Source organism: Vespula vulgaris, chromosome 18 (assembly GCF_905475345.1).
Source record: "Vespula vulgaris chromosome 18, iyVesVulg1.1, whole genome shotgun sequence".
Taxonomy (NCBI): Eukaryota; Metazoa; Arthropoda; class Insecta; order Hymenoptera; family Vespidae; genus Vespula; species Vespula vulgaris.
The window spans coordinates 1,598,233-1,615,309 of NC_066603.1; the positions used below are offsets into that span (position 1 = coordinate 1,598,233).

General features: G+C 33.0%; 3 protein-coding genes across 4 annotated transcripts; 2 read left to right on the forward strand and 1 right to left on the reverse strand.

Moving 5' to 3' along the window:
- Positions 1-40: 40 nt before the first annotated feature.
- Positions 41-857, reverse strand: LOC127070511 (guanine nucleotide-binding protein subunit gamma-1). The gene is made up of 2 exons (XM_051008603.1): positions 682-857; positions 41-587 (listed from the first exon to the last, which is right to left on the reverse strand). Exon 2 carries the CDS (start codon positions 532-534, stop codon positions 322-324), a length of 213 nt encoding a protein of 70 aa, XP_050864560.1. The 5' UTR covers positions 535-587; positions 682-857; the 3' UTR covers positions 41-321.
- A 471-nt stretch (positions 858-1,328) lies between these two features.
- LOC127070546 (RNA polymerase-associated protein RTF1 homolog) lies at positions 1,329-5,784 on the forward strand. Its single transcript, XM_051008653.1, has 7 exons — positions 1,329-1,559; positions 2,120-2,378; positions 2,464-2,868; positions 2,980-3,217; positions 3,288-4,014; positions 4,099-4,369; positions 4,441-5,784. Exons 1-7 carry the CDS (start codon positions 1,479-1,481, stop codon positions 4,545-4,547), a joined length of 2,088 nt encoding a protein of 695 aa, XP_050864610.1. The 5' UTR covers positions 1,329-1,478; the 3' UTR covers positions 4,548-5,784.
- Positions 5,785-7,975: 2,191 nt separating this feature from the next.
- On the forward strand, positions 7,976-16,536 carry LOC127070550 (cofilin/actin-depolymerizing factor homolog). 2 transcript variants are annotated; one of them, XM_051008662.1, is made up of 3 exons: positions 7,976-8,206; positions 14,816-15,058; positions 15,648-16,536. In XM_051008662.1, the coding sequence occupies exons 1-3, from the start codon at positions 8,204-8,206 to the stop codon at positions 15,846-15,848; spliced, it is 447 nt and encodes a 148-aa protein (XP_050864619.1). In that variant the 5' UTR covers positions 7,976-8,203; the 3' UTR covers positions 15,849-16,536. The 2 variants fall into 2 exon arrangements, with proteins under 2 accessions (XP_050864619.1, XP_050864618.1); XM_051008661.1 differs by lacking the exon at positions 7,976-8,206 and adding an exon at positions 12,031-12,216.
- Positions 16,537-17,077: the final 541 nt, after the last annotated feature.

Here is a 17,077-nt window from a genome sequence, read left to right on the forward strand (position 1 = left end):
GTAAAATATATGAAAATTTAGGTATTATTACACATATCTATAACATTTTTTTTTTTTTTTTAATTTGTATGTGTACTTTAAAACAGAAGAAAAATATTGTAGTTATCATTTTATACAACAGTTTTTTGATTTAATATATTATAGCTCTATATATGAATTCCTGAATATTTATAGTAATTATGATATAATTTGGAAGCCATATTAATCGGTATTATAAACACTTAGTTATATCAAACATAGAATCTTTAATATTTTCATGAATAATTTAAATGAAATTAGAGTTTAAACACAATTGAAAACTTCAATTATAAACATGGAATATTACAAAATGGAGCATGAGCTTTTTTCACGAAAGGGATTAGACTTCTGCGATGAGAAACCAACCAAAAGACAATCCTCTTGTTCATGTTCAGTAATGTATTTCATAATATCTTCAATGGCTTTGCTCACCATTATGCGTTTGATTGCAGCTTCACGGCGCAATTGCTCCGTGATCATACGTTGTTGTTGTAGATTTGTAATCACCATGTCCATAACAGCTATATCCAAATAAGTTAAATGGATGTGATTTCGATAATATTGAAATACTGTAAAAATAAGAAGTAGCATTTAAATAATGCTGTCAAACAAGTGAACTTTTCATTGCAATTTTTAAAAAAATCAATTCCAATGGGAACTTACACTCAGTCCTTTCAATGATATAAGAAATCTGTGAGAAAATTTAAATTTATATAATCTCCGTTACTCCTTATTAAACGTATCTCTTTAAAATTCTAAAATGATCTAAAAAGGAAATAGAAACTTAAGAAGAGGAAACCAAACCCTACATACTACAAAGATATGACGTATATGATTATTTATTCTCCTCATGTATATAACCTGTCACGGGGGGGATATTATAGGCTCTCTTCTCATTGGTTAGAATTTTAGACCAATCAGATTTAACCTTATAACTTTCTTAAATCACTACTTGAAAAACAAAAAATATTAATAATGTAATTCTAATAATCTATTAATTAATTAATTTGTTTAAAGATAAACATATTATTATTAAAATATTTTTTAAACGATAAAAGCAATATTCAAGCTCACAATAGTGTCAAAGTATTTTTCTTCGATATATAAAGTAAAAAAAAAATAATAATAATAGAAGAAATAAAACATTTGAATATATATATTATTGATGCAATATTATACAATATTATTTGAAAAAATATATATATTAATAATATAATATATTATTGAAATTTTTCGATGTGTAAAAATAATTCCGCCAGGGGTACATATAGTAATATGTGTCTCGTGTGTTTCTACTACCTGCAAGACCTGTAGTACCGATAAACAGCCTCGTCGTTTAGCATCGACATTCCCGCGCTGGTCTCTTCCTAGCTTATTTATTCTCCTTGCATGAAGTTAGATTCTTCTTTGTCGGGAGGGCGTGAGTTTTCCACGATATTCGTGCGAATATTAACGTGACGATGCCGAAAAGAAAGAATCAAGCACTAATAGATTCTGAAAGTAGTGGCAGCGCATCGGAAAGTGGCTCGGATTTGGATAATGTAAATAATATAACCTTATATACAAATCATACACACTATCTTATCGATATTCTGTCATTCTGTTACAAAAGGAAACGTTTTTATTTTCATCTATTGAAAATGCAAATTTATTAACTTCTGATAATTTAACCCATAGCCAAATTGTTAATGCATTTCTAATTTTTTTGACCAAGGAACAATGCGATACATCGAATGGTTTCTCATAACCTACTTCACGATATGCTAGTATCACTTTTCTTTTTCTTTAAAGTCTCCTACCAATTATGAAATAAACTAATGCTTCTTATTCCAATGTCGATTTAAGGCAAGCAACCATTTTATATTTTATTGTTTTATAGATTATATGATTTTAGATCTTCATATATGTTAGATTGTAGTTTTTCATATATGTTTTCTTCCATACATATATATGTACTTATTATTGGCAACACTTATTATTGACGATATACAGCATGACTACTGTGTATTTTAATCTATTTTTAAACCAAATATGTGAGATACTAATATTTAAACAAAGAATGTACGGAATATCCGTTTGATAGATATTTTTATAAATATAGGATCTACTATCACTTGCCAAGAAGAAGAAAGGTAAATCTCAAGATGACTCTCAATCCAATGAAGACAACAATGTTGCTAAGAAAGATGTCAGGCATGATTCTGATACATCGGATTCCGATGACGATTGGGGAGCAAAAACAGGGAAGACTAAAAAGAAAAAAGCACCAACTAAAAGAAGTAAACGAAAGATGACAAAATCTAGTAGTGAAGATAGTGGAAGTGAAAAGGAATCTGCAAAAGTTTCTGAACCAGAGGAAGGTATGTTACATTATTTAAATTAATTATATATTTTTAAGAAAACAAGTTTTGTTTATGTTTTAATAAAAATTTTTTGTTATGATAGGTGAAGTCTCAGATTCTGATGCAAGCGTTTCCGATTCTAGTCAAGAAGAATTTAATGACGGTTATGATGATAAATTAATGGGAGATGCTGAAGATCAAGCCAGACTAGCTCAAATGACTGAAAAAGAGAGAGAGCAAGAAATTTTTAAACGAATAGAGCAAAGAGAGATCATGAAAACTAGATTTGAAATAGAGAAAAAATTGAGAATGGCAAAGAAACAAGAACTTAAGAAGCAGAAGGAATCAAAGAAGAAAGAAAAGGGTGTAGAAGATAAAAAGATAGATAGAGCACCAGATCCTAAGGAGAGAAGTAAAGATCGTAAGAAGACAATAGAGGAGAAACAAGATAAAAAGTTTCATGCAATGTCTTTGCTGAAGGCAAGACGCGAAGAAAAGAAAGAAAGAGGTAAATTCTATCATCTAATAAAATACATGACAATGTAACCGAGTCTAATTGTATATAGTGAGTTAAAAAAAGTTCTTTAAAATTAAAAAAGAAATGTAATTTATTTTGTAGAAGAAAAAGAAAAGCAACGAATAGAGCAGCAACAACAACAATCAAAAGATATAGAAGAGGAGGAATTGGAAGATGATCATAAAGGAGGTGCCAATAAAACAAAATTGAAAGCTTCAGATATTTATTCTGATGACAGTGGCTCTTCCGATAGTGGAGAAGAGGAAACTAGTAAACCAGCATCTCATCAAAGGTCATCTTCCAGTGAAAGTAGAGATTCTGATTCTGATAATGACAAAAAGTTAGTATTGTTATATCTACGAAACATTTCAAAGGAAATTATTCTAATTAAACTTCTTTGTAACCTTTAGATCTGTGACCAGTAACAAAGCTAAACCGAAAAAACCTTTATATGTCAGTACTAAAGAAGAATTGAACAAAATTCGATTGTCTCGTCATAAAATGGAAAGATTTGTTCATCTTCCATTTTTCGATCGAGTGGTACAAGGTTGCTTTGTTAGAATTGGGATTGGAAATAATAATGGGAAGGCGGTTTATAGAGTAGCAGAGATCAGTGGAGTTTGTGAGACTGGTAAAATCTACCAGTTGGGTGGTACAAGAACAAACAAAGGATTGAAATTAAGACATGGTGCTCAGGAACGTGTATTTAGATTGGAATTCGTATCGAATCAAGAATTTACAGAATCTGAATTCTTTAAATGGAAAGAGACATGTGCATTGCAAGGGATATCAATGCCTACGTTTGATGAGGTAGAACAAAAATTGAAGGATATTAAAGAGGCCTTAGTATACGAATTCAAAGAAGAGGATATCGAGAAAATAGTAAGAGAAAAGGAAAGATTTAAACAGACTCCATATAATTACGCGATGAAAAAAGCACAATTAATGCGAGAAAGGGATGCAGCCAATTGTAGAGGAGATGATGAAACTGCAAGTCGTCTTAATCAAGAATTGAGTGAACTGGAAGAGCGTGCTTCTGAACTTGATAAAATGCGAACAGCAACGATATCTAGTATCTCGTACATCAATGATCGTAATAGAAAAAAGAATGTTGAAGAGGCAGAAAAAGCTATTATGGTAATATTACGATAGCATCTTTGTAACTAAGATTTTTTATAAGAAATTCTACTTTTATATTACGTAATATTCTAAATTTATTAGGAAGAAATAAAAGCTAATAAGGGGAAGAAAGTAGACGATCCGTTCACTAGGCGTAGCACAAAACCAAGAATGGTTTATAAACCCGACGATGAAGATACTCCTGCCGCGACTGCAACAAATGAAAAATCAGGTTCCCAACAAATTGGTGATTCTATTTCAACTACCAATGAAAAAGAAAATGGTCAAGAAGTAAAGAAAAAACAAAGTACTGAAGATTTGTTCAATGCTCATGATTTTGATATTACAATAGATTTAGAGGTACCAATTCCAAGTAAGTAAACAATAAATTTCATTATCTTTCATTAATTCGTAGAAATTATATGTAAAGTTTTTTATTTTCAGATAATCCTGTTAGCGTTTTACCTAAACCTGTCAGTAATATCAAGGACACGGGGCCTCGTCGTTCCTTAAATTTAGAAGATTATAAGAAGAAACGTGGACTTATCTAACAGTTTATTTACCTTAGACTGAATAATGCTGAAGTTAATTTATCAACGTTATGTTGTAATAACCGATATAAATATCTTAGCTATTTTTGTCATTATTGAACGAAGGACAAAATTATAGTATTGCTAGCTGCTCATTATAATGATTATTATCTTTTTAAATGATCGTAGAGAGAGATTATCTTTATTTGCTATTATTGAGAGAAAGATTTCTTAGTAAATGTGAAGAGAGGTTGTCGGTATTATCATAAGAATAATTTTCTTAAATAATAAACTTATAAGAAGTACTTAAAGAAAATGGTAGATAGCATTACCACTTGGATGTCGGAAAAAATTCTTGGTTCCACTTTTTCTTTTTTAAGTGTCGCATAATGAATCTAGAAAAGTTTTAGCTCATGTACACACACAGACACGCATATTCGTTTCTATAACTAGATAAATTAAAATGAAAACGATAGAAAAAGTGACAAGATATTTTATAATAAAGATATATAGGATCACGTGTCCTAATATTTTTCTTGTAAGTACTCATACGTATTATCTACTACCGGTTGATTATATATTTCATATTCATATATAATTTCCCTCTCTTTTTCTTTCTCTTTCTCTCTCTCTCTCTCTTTCTCTCTCTTTCTCTCTCACTCTCTCTCGTTTTCTCATGAAATTTTTATATTATTCATAATAGAATTTGTAATTATTCCACTACGAGATACTACATATGGAACTTTAGTATAAATAACTATTAAATTTAATAGTGCTACCATGCTATTAATTGTATAATCTTCCAATGAAGATTTTGTATAATTCTAGTTGTTATCTTTTTTTTTTTGTGAATGTGGTATTGATATACCGATGTTATTAACGTTAATAATTAATGAAATGATTAAAAAATGACATATTTTTTAAAAGATTTTGTAAATAAGTTTTTAATTCAAATTTTTATTCAAAGTATTATGCCATCTTGACAATTTTTTATCAATAGCAATGGTAACATTTTGGACTTTTTCTTTTTTAAGTATATGAAATGCTTAAGATAATCGAGATTGATGAAATACCGTAATAACCGAAAATTGTTGCTATTAGGAATTACTTATAAAAAAAAAATTGTATTATTGAAGAAAATTATTTTTATCACATTATCTATACAAGAATATAACGATTAATATCTTTTTAATATGTAACTATATTCAAAGGAACATGGTATCTTTAATAAAGAAAAATTCTCATATCTTCAATTAAAGTTTTGTACCTCGTCGAAATATAACTATACCAGCGCTCAATGCCATTAATGAAATTTGTAAATACCTTGGAAATGACAGAAGTTTTATAATTATTTAAACATTTCCAAACTATATTTCATGAATTGAAATGAAAAAGTTTATCTATATGATCATTAAAACACATGACACATTGCAAATGCGTATCAATTTAAGGATAATGATATTGTATTATTACAAATATCAAATGTAACTGATTTATTGTAAAAAATTTTGTTTATCTATAAAAGTATTCACTCTTGTATATGTATAGACATACGCAACTATATATGTGCATATATAATTAACGGCTGTGTAATTAATTCTTTAACTGTTAGTAATACGTGTATGTGATTGAAGTCTATTTATTTTTCTTTTGTTATTTTTATAATAACAAATAGTACTCAACACAAAGTTAGTAAGATTAAAATTGATATACAGACAAGTGAACATTCTCTCAGAAGGTTACGAATATTTATGCTATGTTTTGAACATAGTACAGTATTAAAAAAAATAATTATATTCATACAGTTAAAGGATTAACATTATATAGACAAATTTTTAGAAACACTTCTATCTTATCGTTTTGGAAGGAGTGATTTCTTACCTGTATAATTTTTGTAGGGAGCAATAAAATTCATATACATATATATAGGAATGAATATTTGATGATTATCAAATATAATTTTGTAAATATATATATATATATATATATATATATATATATATATATATAAATATTTGTAGAGAGGGAAAGATCACAGAAAAGTGATTAGAAGATCTTGAATAATTCTTTAAAACATACTCCAAGATATAATGCTATATACACAATGCTGTAAAATAAGTTTAAGTTATAGATCTGTTAGAAAGATATGATCTACTTGTTCATAGAATTTTACATTTAAGTAATAACTTTAAATATTGAAATTTGAAGAATTTGCAATTGCTATTGCAATTTACTCTTGTACAACTTAAAGAAATCTTTATAGAGTCTTGAATTATCTGTATGTTTATTTAGGAATGATACATTTGTTACAAGACATGTTATTCAGATTTATGTAATTGTTTTAACATAATTAATAATGGATGATTTTCATTTGGATTGTAAAATGCTGTTTGACTTTATAATCATATTGTTAAATATCATTATCGATAACCTCTATGAAATTGGCGTCAGTATTATATTAATATAATCCAAAAGAAAAACAGCATATAAATATTATCTGTTCATTCTTTATTTGCCAAAATAATAATAATACTAATAATAATAATAATAATAATAATAATAATAATAATAACAGCCATACTTGCCATTATAATATATATATTAATATATTATGTTACAGAGGCTTCTTTAGCAGAAGTGCGAAGTTCAAATTTCGCGGTATCGACTTTCCCGCGTAAATGCGCGCGCAAAGATGGCGAAAAGCTGCGCAATCGAGAAGATGCGATAGAGTCGTGCGTACGGGTCGTTTGCACGGCGCTGCCCATATAAGGTAATTTCCCCACGTCCCATGCAGCGATTGGTTAGTACGAGTGGTACGTCCTACCGATGACTAATTCCAATGAATTCCGTGTCATCGGCCGCGCTGCGCGATCGATCCGACGAGACGACGAGGCAACCCGAATATATACATACGTTTACCTCGTTCACAGATCGATCTCCACGCGAGATCCAGGAACGTAATAGCAGCGAGGCTTACATTTACAAAATTAATCAAAAAGAAGTTTTATGACTTAGGAGTTTTCATCGAACGAATGAAATATTCGACATATATTCACACTTTTAACGATATTTTCTCAAGATGATGCGGTGCTGCCATTCTTACGAACAGTCGATCGCGATTTTTCTTGTCAAATTGGAAGGTAGAAGAAGGGAGAAGGTGAGAAAAGATAGGATGTAAAGGGAGAGAGAGAGAGAAAAAGGTAGAGAGATAGATAGGTAGATAGAAAGAGAGAGAGAGATTTCGCAGTTGCACGAGAAGTAGACGCAACGGGCCAATCGAGACTTATTCGCCAATTGGAGTGCGCGCGCGCAGGCGTAGGAATACAGGATTCGTGGAGAGGCAAAGAGCCGCGGCTGGAGTGGGAAAGAGAGAGAAAGAGGGAGAGGGAGGGAGAGAGAGAGAGAGAGAGAGAAAGAAGACGAAGGAAGAACGCGCTTCGCTCGCTCACTCGCTCGTTTGCACGAGAGTGGGAGAGGGAGGGAGAGGGAAGGGAGGCCTCCTCCCTTCTCGTTCCTTCGTGTGTCGCGACCCCCGGCGACTGGACACACTGCGCCTTATCCAGTTCTACCCGGAGCCGAGGCCACCGCGAGTGTTACTTTCGAGTCGGGTCGAGTTCGAGTCCTTCGTTGCGCGATTCCTAACCCACCGCTTCACTTCTACACGACATCACGAAAAAATGGTAAATATTATCTACAAATATACAAAAATAATAATAATAATAATAATAATAATAATAATTTTAGAAGACTCGCGATACATTTATCGAGTTCGTCCGAGAAGTTCAACCGTATTTTCGTCAAACGTAGACTCCTCTTCTCTTCGTCATCGTCGTACACCGATTCGCTTTTGTGGTTATGGCCGCGGCGGACGCGCCGCCGCCGGTCGCCATTTCTGCAACCGGCGGATATGCCGCGGCACAGAACCATTCACTCGATTATTCACTCCTTATTCGAACGCGATTAATCTTTCTCTCTCTTTCTCTCTCGTCCGTTTTCATAAGAGAAGGATATATTCGATTGATTCGTAAACTTTCTTATAACTCTACTTCGACATTGGGAGGTTAGGGGAGGCTCGCCTCTTCTGCCGGTCGTGGTCCAGGCGGGGGTTCTCTTCTCCTCCCTTTTTTGTCTCTATTACCTTTCTTTTCTTTCTCTCTCTCCCTTTCTCTCTCAAGATCCTTTCTTCGTCTTTCTCTCTTAAGAAAGAAAATATCTTTTTTTTCTTCTTTTAGAACAATCATTGATTCTCCTTGAAATAAGTGTCGAACGAATCTTTCCAACGATGGTACGATCGACCAATCGAATTCGTCAGATTTCTTCAATACTTTTTAACCAATTACTTTAGAATTATATATCACGTACTTGTGAATTCTCTTCAAATTTCATTGCTTCTTTTTACGTTTCTATCGTTAATTCGTTCTTCGTAATTCGCGTTCGTTGCCATCTCTTGTGATATTCCCCCTCTCTTTCTCTCTCTCTCTTCTCTCTTCTCTCTCTCTCTCTCTCTCTGTCTAGTTGATTTTTGTTACGTACTAGGCAAGCCGAGAGCTGTCATTGAGTTCGCTGGAGCGATTCAACGAATCGTCGAGGACGAGTCATCGACTGTATCGGCATTTATTGTTATATACGTCTTCGAGTTATTCACGATAGAAATCTTTCGCGATGACTTTATTATCCTTCCGTTACTACTTGAGCCAAGATGATATCGCTCGATAAAGAAACGGAAAGAGAGAGAGAGAGGGCGAGAGAGAGAGAGAGAGAGAGAGAGAGAAAGAAAGAAAGAACAGATGCGAAATATCAACACAAAAAAGATGGATGTCGTACCGTTAACGATATGCAAGTCTCAAACGAATCGAAATGCGATCGGTGTGTGTTGGACGAGTTTGTAAGACGATGAGGAGAATACACTGTGGGTGTAGAAGAGAAGGAGGGGGGAGAGCGAGAGAGAGAGAGAGAGAGAGAGAGAGAGAGAGAGAAGTATTCAGTATTGCCGAACGTTTCGCGCGACCATTTTCCCTTCGCTTCCTCTGATGCTCCTCCTCCTCCTCCCCCTCCTGCTCCTCCCCCTCCTCCTGCTCTTATGGTAGCCTGGATATTTTCAGACGCGTACGAGACGCGGCGAATAGAGCTGTTCGAGAAAAAGAGAAAGAAAGAGAAAGAGATGGAACAAAGGTGGGATGAAGAGAGGGAGGGAATGAGAGAGAGAGAGAGAGAGAGAGATGCTCAACGCGTTTTGACATTTGGAAATTACGCTTTCATCGATATATAGAAACTTTATTTCGTTTCGTTTCGTTTCATTTCATTTCTTATCAATGTGTGTTTGTTTAGATATCGTGAAACTTTTTTTTTCTCCAGGAAAATCAAGAAGTTTGTCATGTGGGATTTGAAAACTCCGTTACGGTCGATAATATAGAATTGAAAAAGGTATGAAGGAAATGGCGGGATATTTGAATGATGTTAAAAAGAAAGGTTATTGGAGACGTTCCGTTATTTTTTTTTTTTTTAATTTCTTATTAGTTTGAAAAACTTTGAGAGAAAAAGAGTGAAAGAGGGAGAGAGAGAGAGTTTCAATTTGGATCGTAACGCACACTGCCACTACACTACTATTATTATCGTATTCCTATTCCAAGAAATTCTTGCTCCGCCAAAATCTATTTTTCTCTGTCGCCGCGCCGTGTTCTCTCTCTCTCTCTCTCTCTCGCGTTCACTCGCGATATTTTGTGGCTAGTGAGTGTCGTGTGCCCTCTCTTTTTTTCTCTGTGTAAGAAAAAAAGAAAGATATTGAATTTATTCGACGACGATTGACATTGAAAAGCAACCAGTAAAAGATGTATGAATGATAGATTTTTTTTTATTTTCTAAATTATCGAGAAGAGAAGGAATTTTGTCATTTAGTGACGACACGACGAAAGACGAGCGACAAACCATAATGAAGTTGGTCACAATGGAGAAAAAAGGGCGCGTATTGGTTGCTATATAAAAACTTGTTTCTTCGAACGAATTTCATGGTCGCGGAATGTGTATTTATTTTCTTATTACTCACGTTGAATGACGTGACAATGAACTAGAAAAGTTGGATAGAGGGAAGGAAAAATTCGTCTACGGCACCACCGTGTATAAGGAGGTCGACCGTATCTTTCTCTCTCTCTCTCTCATTTGTGCCGGACAGTGACTCTCAAAGTTCACTGACGTCCCGACCGATCGGTTGATTAGTTCATTGCTCAATTGTGCTTCTCGTATTAATTTAATGAACTGCGAATTTTCTTTCACCATTTTAACCTCTCAATTATTTCGAATTTTTAATTAGATCGTATTTTCATTTAGAAATTCTTTTTTCTATAGAACATCAGAAAAAACATTTCGTAATTTTCTAATGAAAATTTAACCTATTTCGTACGTCTCGTTTTTTTCAAATAATTTTAGAAAGAGTATGTCAAGATATCTCGTTGCAACGATCTATGAAATTGAAATAGTTTCTAGGATGAATGACGTCCAATGTTATCTTCTAAATGGAATACGTGACGAGTCACGACTTGGAAGAGTTTCGTGTAAAATTTTTAAACACATTTGATGAATGGTTCTTTAAAATAATACTATGTTCATACTACGCTCGTCAAGTTGTTAAAAGATGGCTCATAAAATCGTAAATATATTCGAGTCGAACGATCGAACTTCGTCGTTAGAGAGAAAGAGAGAAATAGCAACATACACACCCAGATAGATCAATCGTTTTATTAGATCGCTTTTATTCGTTCTGTTCTTTTCTTTGCTTAGTGACACACGAAATAGATGTTTAAATGACACGATTCATGAACGTTATTTAACCATGTCTTTCATAGCATAGCAAAACTGGTATATTCTCTAGTAGCATATGACAGAGACCGATAGAATTTCATGAGACGGTAATGAGAATATAGCTATATTGAATGCAATTAATTTTCTATTTGAATAAATACCGAACTTATAGTACACACATTCATACATACATGTATACACGCGTGTGCATGTACACTCACATACATACGGTGATATTGTCGAAAAAGAGAAGGATTAAGTAAAATAGCTGCATCGGTATTCGAGATATTTTCGGTAGAGATATGAGTTTTGATCCGTGACATTGTCCTTATTTCGTTATCGGCTATCTTCGGTCGAATTCGTTATGCCGGTAGAAACGGAGAAGGGATAGAAAGGAAGATGGTGGAGAAAGGAAGAAAATGGGATGCACGTTAGAAGAGATTGAAAGATTATGAATAGGAAAAGGAAGACAAAAAGAAATAGAAAATAGACAGAGTGCAAGCGAATGTATGGTGAATGATGTGTATATATATATACACACACACACACACACACATTTTATGCATGTGATTAGAGAGAAAGAGAAAGAAAGAAAGAAAGAACATCTAACGACGCGCACGCCTCTGCTTTGAGCGTGGTGAATCATCTTCCGTTTGACCTTGCGTCGTACACGCACTCTTACAAACACGTTACTCTCTTCGTTTATTTGTATATATATGTATGTATGTATATAAGTCGGTACATAAGGGAAAAGACACGACGACGACGACACGAGGACAGTTGTTCACGTAAAGGGCGTTTACAGTACGTCCTAGAGGGAGCCAAGTGTATTCCTAACCGTAGCCGTAGCACGAAATATCGACCGAGGAACTGCATCCCAGCGTGCACGACATGTGTATGTATGGTGTATGTGTGTCCTTCGAGCGTGCGTTTATTATCCTTTTGGTCACACCACCATAGTCGACACACACTTTCTTTTACTTGTTTTTATTTCATTTTATATATGTATTTCGTATCTTTGCGAGACAAATATTATTCTTGTTAATTTATAAGTCAGTACATAACCTATATCATCAATATACTGTAAAACATTCTTTTTCCTTTTTTTTTTTTTTGTAGACAGATATTCTCCTCGTTAGTATATTAAGTAGTGCATAATCTATGATCAGTGTACTATGCATTTATTACTCATCATAGTCAAAACACTTCCTGTATTTCTTCATAATTTTTTTATTTTTTCCTTTTCTATACAGATATTATTCTTGTTCGTAGATGTACATACATAACCTACACAAATTACTCGTTCTAATCTTATCTCGTGATTTCTCGTGACGCGTATGTTTAGTTCTATTTTTCATTTGTAACAGATGAAGAGGTTATTCATTTAATAGTTGCTAGATTATATTTAGAATTATTCAATATTTCATTAATACGTTTCTTATAGGTGAAGTAGTATTGTTTTCGTCATTCAACTTGTCCGTTTTTTTAATTTCTATATAGAATCATATTATTAACAAGTTTTTTTCTCAAAACATTTATACACTAATTTCATTTCAGAATAATATCGACAGAAAAGAACAACGATGTCATCAAATTCCTGAAGATGTTCGTCACAAAACTTCGAATAAAATATAAACGTAGAATTAAACTTTGAAATTTATTTTATCAAAAATAATATCTTAAATATATAAATACGTGAACGAATAATGTGATATATACATACGTATATACATATATGCATATATACATATAGCGAATGTAATACGTTGTAAAGGAGAATAGTACGCGGGCGCGTAGTCAAGACAACGTTAGTCAAAATCATTCCGTCGATGCCTTTCGAGGATCAATAAGTTAGTTTCTTTGATTCAAAGAACCGATATATAGTAATATCTATCTTTGTATTGCAATGTCAGACTTGGTTAGTTGCTGCTTGCTTGTGGCGCGAGGAAACAATGCAAGCTTTTATTGTCTCTCTTTCTCTCTCTCTCTCTCTCTCTCTCTGTTTTAGTACGTCGGTTGTGACTCATTGCTACTAAATGACACACGTTAGCAGTCAAAAGAGAGAGATGAGAGATGAGAGAGAGAGAGAGAGAGAGAGAGGGCGGGGAGAGAGAAAGACAGAGAGAGAGATAGAGATAGCGATAGAGATACTCAACGTCGATGAAACGCTAACGTTTATTCGAGAATAGATTCCATTATTTTTTTCAAACAGTTATCGTTAAATTAAATTAAGATAAAATTAAAATAAAATAAAAGGAAGGTGTGCATATGTACATGCGCGCGCGTCCATGTATGTATAGGTTAGATTAGAAACGAGAAAGCATTAAGGCTTTGCATTAACATTTCTCGATCGTTTCTACGATAATTCGAGAAAGCTTATTTCCAAATCGATGATTTTTGCATTCATTCTGTTATCTAGTTACTTGATCAGGATCGAAAAGAATTCGAACCTTTCACTCTATTTTGTGTGTGTGTGTATGTGTGTGTATATAAATAAATATATTTATATATTTATTTGTTTACTAAAGTCCTCGGAATATTATTTTGTAATAAAAATTTCAAATGTGCGAAAGAACAATTTAATCGTCGATAAATGTACTTATCTGCCTTATCGACCAATGATAAACGCTGACGTAAAAAACGAGAAACTATTTTTTGAATTTTTATTATTTTTTATTTATTTATCTTTTTTCTTTTTTTTTCCTTGGCATCGATTCATACAAATTTTCACGCATGTAATATTGTTCACTTCTAAGTTTTCTCTTTCCTCTCATCGTCTTCTCTTCTTGTCGATTCGTGGCACGTGTTCTCGCGAGAACGCGAGGGTATAACTTTAGAAACTGATCTTCTCTATCTCTTGAATCTCTCTTTTAGAGTTGGATGATTCTGTGCGTGGGAAGTATTTATTCCTGTAACGTTCGACCACGTTTTTCAACCGAGATCGAGCTTGAAAATTGTTCGATCTTCGCCAAATTTTATTACATTAGATGATGGATATTCCGTTAATATCTTATTTTATCTTTTCGTTTTTTTGTCAATGACGTTTCTTCTACGATTAATTTGTTATAATAAACATAAAACATGCATTCGTTCTTTTTGCATTTCAAAATGTCATATTATTATTGCTAATACTTTTGTGGTAGATTCTTCTTTTGCCATATTATTTTTCAGTAATATAATCGCGAACTGAAACGATTTAGCAATTTCGATTCGAAAACAAGTTTCTCTTTAGTGGTGTGTTCAGGATAGATATCGACACCAACAGGTGCGCTTCATTTATATAAACGTTTTCATGTCTCTCTTAGTCAGTTATGCAACTGCAACTCTTGCAGTCTTACTCGTAGATTTTTTTTCTGCCAATATGTTGAGTTTTACAGGATTATAAACGAATTGTATTTATTATTTACATTAGAAAAAATATATATATGTACGTCTATTATTTGTTAGAAAAAAATGGAATGAAATTTTCAAAAATTAAAAAAAATTTTTTCTAGGCGTCAGGAGTAACCGTGGCGGACGTCTGCAAGACGACGTACGAAGAAATAAAGAAGGACAAAAAACACCGATACGTGATCTTTTACATTAAAGATGAAAAACAGATCGACGTGGAAGTCATTGGACCTCGTGACGCGGCCTACGATGCTTTCCTGGAAGACTTGCAGAAAGGTGGAAGTGGCGAATGTCGTTATGGTCTATTCGACTTCGAATATACCCACCAGTGTCAGGGTACTTCCGAAGTAAGAGAAAGGATTTTTTATGTAAAAAGAAAAAAGAAATAATAATTTCATCACTATTTTTTCTTATAATAACATATACTATATGATATATAAATTATACATATAATGCAACGTAGTAGAAAAGAAACGATGACTCATACGAATTATTGTTATCTAAATCTGTCTATGTTATATGTGTAAGAAAATGTCAGTGAAAATTTGAGTCAACATATCTTGATGTCAGAGAGAGAGAGAGAGAGTGAGGGAGGGGGAGAAAGAAAATAATAAAATGTTTCATATCCTTAAAAGGAAGAAGAACTTTAAGAGTAGACTAGAAAAAAATAAATGAAAAAGAGGTTGATAATGAGAATTACAACGTACGTGTCTGATATTTAATTATGATTAGAGAGAAAGAGATTAGTTGCTTTGAGTCGTTATCAGGTTTATCATTCTCTGTCAATGAGACATTGTTGAATCAACTTTATCATTGTTCTTCGTTTATTATGTGAATGATGAGATATAATATATTTTTTCATTTTGTTCTTTTTTTCTAATTCATAATGTATTTACGTGTATATATATATATATATGTATGTGTATATATTTGTAGGCTTCCAAAAAACAGAAACTCTTCTTGATGTCGTGGTGTCCTGACACGGCCAAAGTTAAGAAGAAGATGTTGTACTCGAGTTCGTTCGACGCTCTGAAGAAGTCCTTAGTAGGTGTGCAAAAGTATATACAGGCGACAGACCTTTCGGAGGCTTCCGAAGAAGCTGTCGAAGAAAAGCTTCGAGCTACCGACAGGAATTAGGAGTAACTCCAGCGAATCCAAAACTATTGCTATTATTGAGAGAAATCAAGCGATAAAAGAAAAACACAATCTCCCTTCCCTAAACAAAAACAAAACATAAAAAAAAAGAAAAGAAAAGAAAAGAAAAGAAAAATAAGTCAACACCAAGCAGCAGCAGCATCAGTAGCAGCACCAGCAGCAGCATCAGCAGCAGCAACAGCAGCGGCAACAACAACAACAACAACAGTACAGTACAGTACAGTGCTCTTTATTGTCGTCGAATCGAAGATTCACGTTTTTACAGATTTTTCACTTTTAAGTGACGTCCAAATGTCGTCGAATGTTTGCGCTAAAACACGTACTGCTTATTACGTGTGTTTTAGTCATCGAGTGAAAGAGCGTAAATATTTAACATAAACGAGAATCTAAATTCAAAACGAAAAAAGAAAAAGGAATAATATTAAAAAAAAAAAGAAAAAAAAAAAGAAAAAAAATTCGCCCTTTTCGTACTACTGCGGACGGTTGTGTGAATTTCTCTGATATGATAATATTAATATTATACTATTATAATAATAATAATTGTAAGGTAATCGCTGTAAAAGAATAAGAACAGTTTACAACCAACAGTCAACAACAAGCAGTAAGGATGAAAGCATTACATTTTTGTCACAGGATGTATAATGTTTAAATTAAATTCATTTCATAATGATTTTATTCTTTTCGACGAGAGATCTTCAAACGTCATTCCTGTTTCCTTTTAGAGATCTTCTGGATCATTAATAGATACAGTTTCATGCTTGATACGAGTTATATATTCGTTGATGAATCAAAATTAGGATGATTAAATTTAGAACTAACAGGTGCGTTTCGCACTGATATCGTAAATCAATTTTTCATGGTCACGATTTTTATCAGGTTTTGATCATCTTCAAAAGTTCATGAAAAATATTTTCATTATTACAATTAAAGAAGAAACAAATATTTTTTGATTGATTGTTTTTCTGGAATTTTTGTTTTAGCCGGTTGGTAACAATGAATTTCTGTTTTCGACCGAGATAATGTCGATGGTAGTAAATTTCTGTTTTATCGGCATGTTTGATATTTCGATCTATGGTTTAAGTTACATATGCTACGAACAAAAGGTGATGAATAATCTTAATTATGAGATTTCATTAGAGTTCTTTTTCTTTTATCTTCCTTTTTTTAATTTTTTGCATTAAGCTGCTATCTGCAGAAATATTAACGGAACT

Coding starts and splice junctions, on each gene's coding strand:
- LOC127070511 (XM_051008603.1), bottom strand. CDS start 534: ATGGACATGGTGATTACAAATCTACAACAACAACGTATGATCACGGAG.
- LOC127070546 (XM_051008653.1), top strand. CDS start 1,479: ATGCCGAAAAGAAAGAATCAAGCACTAATAGATTCTGAAAGTAGTGGC. Junction 3,218..3,287: donor GATTCTGATAATGACAAAAA/GTTAGTATTGTT, acceptor TGTAACCTTTAG/ATCTGTGACCAGTAACAAAG. Junction 4,015..4,098: donor AGGCAGAAAAAGCTATTATG/GTAATATTACGA, acceptor TAAATTTATTAG/GAAGAAATAAAAGCTAATAA.
- LOC127070550 (XM_051008661.1), top strand. CDS start 12,046: ATGTATATAAGTCGGTACATAAGGGAAAAGACACGACGACGACGACAC. Junction 12,217..14,815: donor TCCCAGCGTGCACGACATGT/GTATGTATGGTG, acceptor AATTTTTTCTAG/GCGTCAGGAGTAACCGTGGC. Junction 15,059..15,647: donor AGTGTCAGGGTACTTCCGAA/GTAAGAGAAAGG, acceptor ATATATTTGTAG/GCTTCCAAAAAACAGAAACT.